General features: G+C 42.8%; 1 protein-coding gene across 3 annotated transcripts in view; it reads right to left on the reverse strand.

The window, feature by feature from the left end:
- The window catches only part of gfm1 (G elongation factor, mitochondrial 1), a 17,928-nt gene extending 16,032 nt beyond the window's left edge, over window positions 1–1,896 (reverse strand). For all 3 annotated transcript variants that reach the window (XM_035385883.1, XM_035385884.1, XM_035385885.1), the window contains exons 1-3: window positions 1,733–1,896; window positions 600–752; window positions 328–460 (exon numbers count right to left, since the gene is read on the reverse strand). In XM_035385883.1, coding sequence (XP_035241774.1) covers window positions 328–460; window positions 600–752; window positions 1,733–1,807 — 361 coding nt within the window. In that variant the 5' untranslated portion in view covers window positions 1,808–1,896. The remainder of the gene's footprint in view (window positions 1–327; window positions 461–599; window positions 753–1,732) is intronic.
- Window positions 1,897–5,000: the final 3,104 nt, after the last annotated feature.

Consider the following 5,000-nt stretch of genomic DNA (forward strand, 5'->3'; position numbering starts at 1 on the left):
ACCACCAACATTCAACACAATACCACCAACATTCAACACAATACCACCAACATTCAACACAATACCACCAACATTAAACACAATACCGTCAACATTCAACACAATACCGTCAACATTCAACACAATACCGTCAACATTCAACACAATACCGTCAACATTAAACACAATACCACCAACATTAAACACAATACCGTCAACATTCAACACAATACCGTCAACATTCAACACAATACCGTCAACATTCAACACAATACCGTCAACATTCAACACAATACCACCAACATTCAACACAACAGAGTGAGAGCCATTCAGCTGTGATCTCAGTACCTGGTGTGTCAATAATGTTGATGTTGTGCTGTCTCCACATGGTGTATGTAGCTGCTGATTGGATGGTGATCCCTCTCTGCCTCTCCAGCTCCATGGAGTCCATTATGGCTCCAACTCCATCCTTCCCTTTCACCTGAGAGAGAACAGGCCAGGCAGCAAACAGCTCAAATGCGCGGCTGCCTAAGCACAATGGCATGGTTCACTCATAAAACAGAATTAACCCAATGACTAATCGTGTTAACCAAAAGAGCGCATATTTATAAACCCGTTACCTCGTGCATCTCCACTATCCTGCCCGTGTAGTACAGCACGCGCTCGGTTAAGGTGGTCTTCCCGGAGTCGATGTGCGCGGAGATTCCGATGTTACGTATTCTCTCGTTCGGGACGGTGCCAGAGGAACACGTCCGACAGCTGTTCACCAGGACCTGGGGACAAAGAAAGCACACTTTACTAAAATAGTAATACTGCGCTCACACACAGCAGCATGACCTTTAATCCACTGCAAACATCCCACGACAAACATCAGTTTGAACCAACATTCCAGGATTTCTTCTCATCTTTGACCCAGTATAATCTGGCCTTGTTAGATTTCATTTATTATCTTTAAATATAACAAGGCAGTAAAGGACAGCTGTGGGCTTACAACAGACAATCAAGACCAATGACAGGCGCAGACCTCAGCGGAACGCAGAAACAATGTTGTCGAAAATCAGAGAACGATATTAACACGACCATTCCAAGTTAGTTCTGATTATTCCAGCTTTTAGGTGCCAAGAAATAAAAAGCTATTTTTCTTTTCTGTAAAAGGGCTGTAGACTCTAAAAAGTAACACGTTACTGGAGTGAAGCTCGTGATTAGTAGAACTCCACTTCAGGCCAGGTAAGAAAGGAGCTCTCCATGGTTTTGTGAACGACAAACAAGATCTGTGTGTTCAACAGAAAAACTATTAAGCTAACAGTTGCCATGGCATTGGAGCAACCGTCATCGAAACAGCTGGATTTACCAGCTGGATTCTTTAAATAAAAAGTTAAAGAGAGGACGACTGCATCTCATTTTCAAGCAACCTCGATAAATAGCTGGACACCTGTACTACAAGCCAGAAAACCCCTTACCTTGATAGCCAGCTAGCTGTAGCAAGCTACACAGCTAACCATTCTTAAATCTAAATTTGAAACTAAATTGTAATTTTGCTAGAATGTAGTACATACCCAAATGGCAAATACGTTTAGCTAGCAATAATGTCGTAATCCGTTTACCATGGCAATAGTTAGTTGGTGACAACTGTGGCCAGCACAGCTTAACTCAACCCATCCACTGACAGATCACTGACAGCGCCGCTTACCAAGCCGTAAGAACAACACAACATACGAAAGGAGGTGAACACAACATCAGCGTTTTATCTTACCTGTTTTAAAGTTACTGTTGCGGGGTTCTTTAAGTGCTTTTGGCTCAAAATCAGTCCTGCTTTTAAAAGCCGCATTTTGATGGTCCGGGCTGGAAATATTTGCACCCCGTTCACTTGGACAGCCTGTGAAAGTCACACGCCGGTTCGTTGCGAAACACTACTTCCGGGCTACGGAAAGGCAGAAGGATCAAATACTACGGCCCTCCGGACAATGAATTTACTCACGCCTGCGTAATAGCGACTCCGTGTGGATGGGCGGACATTATGACAAGATGAGCGGTAACTTTATTTACAGAACGAACTGACGTCGTCTTCACGTTTCCTCACGTGCACTTCGTTGGCCAGATTTAGCATTTGAAGTCATTCCTCATAATTTGTTAAATAGAAGTTAGATGAGCAGTATGTTCCATGGTTCAAACAATCCTGGTGGTGGTTTATATTTAGGGAAGATCATGAAAACGAGTAGCTTCTATGTAGGCTACTTCTCGCCAGGCCCGGATCTAGACTGTTCAGATTGGGGGGGCAATTAGAAATTTGGGGTGGGCACACAGTGGGCTATACTACAGCGTTGAGCTGTTTTCCTGGTGTTTTCGGTACCAGCTCGGATTAAACGAACAAGACATATTGTCGGTTGGGATGGTACACTAACCCTAACCCTAACCCTAACTATTATTCAGATATATATGATTTTCAGCAGCAGGAACTACACTGCTGACTGCACTGTGGTGGTCCGAAGTGGGCAGGGAAGGTGTACAGGGATGCAAACTGATCAGGGGTGAAAAAGGTGACAAAGATGCAAACCCCCTAGGTGGGTCCGGGGGTATGCCCCCCCCCCGGGAAGAAAATTTTTAAAATATCAGCTTTAAAATGTGGATTTACAATCGATTGTAGCATGAGGATATAGAGAAAAACTCACCCTAGAATTAATGTAATCTTACTGCTACAAAATTAATGTAAAGGGGGACATCAGTTCAGGGCACTTAAAAAATAAATAAATAAACAGTCAAGAGAGTCCAGAGCCGTGTCCAATATTGGCGCAGAATAAAGTTGACCAATTGGGTGGGCACAGCAAAGATTTAGGCGGGCATTGCCCATCCTTGCCCACCTCTAGATCTGGCCCTGCTTCTCGCTGGACGAGCGCTGGCCAAAGCAGGCGGTATAGGAAGGATGAGCCCGAATGCTGCGTTTGCACCGTAGTGTGATTAGTTTTTTATTAAATCAAATAGTGAGTTTTGAGCGTTTACGACTCTCCGTCATGGTTATAAACCTCCTAAAGCATTTATTTTCGTGTTTTGGGTATGTCTGTCCATACTTGTCAATTTTTATGTAAATGTGTAATGTCTTTGAATTTATTATTTATTAAGTTTATTATTTAACACCATAAGCTGCACTTTAAAAAGCCCATTCCTGTCAGGTGACCTACGAGTAAATGATGAGCGGACGGAAAAGTCATAGGATGCCTCCAAAGTTACACCACAACTGATATGTGGCACTGCTGTGACTGGCACTGGGGATAATCTCAGCAGACTGACTCATACTCCTTATATTTAGAAAAGCCTTTTAAAGGTAAACGGAATATTACACAAAGTAATGAATCCTCCCTTTCACACGTCATCAGAATTCCTCAGCCACTTGGCAAATATCTTATTTTTAAGTGCTAATCTTCTATCCCTGAATATTACAGTAGGCTGTTTTGTAATTTATGTGCATTTGTTGGATGTTGAAATTCTCTTGATCGCCTTCTATATCCTATACAGAGGGCGATTAAGGTATCAATCTATGTTTAAGTACCGTGTACGTGATTAAAACACAGGATCACTTCATAACAGCTGAGAGGGACACATTAGACTTGAACAAAAATTGGATCCAAAAATACTGTTGTTTCCAAGTGTGTGGCTGAGCGTGTGTGTCTGTGTGTGTGTGTGTGTGTGTGTGGCTGAGCGTGTGTGTGTGTGTGGTATGTGTGTGTGCGTGTGTGGCTGAGCGTGTGTGTACTGTGTGTGTCTGAGCATGTGTGTGTGTACTGTGTGTGTGTGTGTGTGTGTGAGTGTGTGTGAGTGTGTGTGAGTGTGTGTGTGTGAGTGTGTGTGAGTGTGTGTGTTTGCATGTCTGTATGTGTGTGTGTATGTGTGTGTGTCTGTGTGTGTGTGGCTGAGCATGTGTGTACTGTGTGTGTGTGTGTGTGTGTGTGTCAGTGTCTCTGATGCAAATCATTCCTCACAAACATCGATGTCGGGTACAGACTGAAGCACACACACGCACACACACACACACACAGACACACACACACACACACACACACACACACACACAGAGACTCTACTGATGAGAATTCTGTCCCTGCTTGAATTTAAAGCCATTTCTAGCAACAGGATTTTTATTTGACCATGCATTTCTTTTCAAAAAACACTTCTTGGATTTCATTCAAACATCTGAGCATTTAAACAAGGAAAACAGCCGAAGAGTTGCCCTCAAACCCAGTAACACTGGGAATGAAGAGAAATGAGAAACATCTGACAGAAGGGAATATAAAAAGGTTTTCATTTTCGTTTTTACAAAGGTAACTTACAGCAGGAAAATATTTTAAGAATCATGCCAACTACACATAAAACATGTACAGGCATGGTTAACCTAAGTTCACTTAGGAGCTATAAACTATCTAAAGGGAAATGTAACCAGCACTGATGAATTTCATACAACTGAAACACACAATACAATAACAATATACAACATAAGCACACAACCTGCTTCAGCTCCAAAGCATTTCTGCATGTCTGTTTTATTGTACCATCCAAATGTACAAATCACATGTATTACTTACAAATAGAGTGCCAAGCTGTGTTGCTTTTCTGAGTTATGTTTGCAGGTTTCTCTCTGTCCACATCTTCAGGTGAGAAGATGATTCGTACGATCACTAAGGTAAGAAGGCCTATAATCCTACTGTCTCTACAGCACTAAAAACCAAGAATGAAGCATGAAGCCTGAAGCTTGAAGTTTGAGGCATGAAGCCTGAAGCCTGAAGCATGAAGCATGAAGCATGAAGCATGAAGCATGGATCTCAGACTTCCTGGAGCAAAGCTCTGGTTTAGAATTTCACAAACTTGAGGGAGAGAAGCTAGGCTGAGAGCTGTGTGTGTGTGTGTGTGTGTGTGTGAGTCTGTAGCTAGGCTGAGAGCCGTGTTTGTGTGTGTGTGTGTGTGAGTCTGTACATAGGCTGAGAGTTGTGCGTGTGTGTGTGAGTCTGTAGCTAGGCTGAGAGCTGTGTGTG

Source organism: Anguilla anguilla, chromosome 12 (genome assembly GCF_013347855.1).
Source record: "Anguilla anguilla isolate fAngAng1 chromosome 12, fAngAng1.pri, whole genome shotgun sequence".
Classification (NCBI taxonomy): Eukaryota; Metazoa; Chordata; class Actinopteri; order Anguilliformes; family Anguillidae; genus Anguilla; species Anguilla anguilla.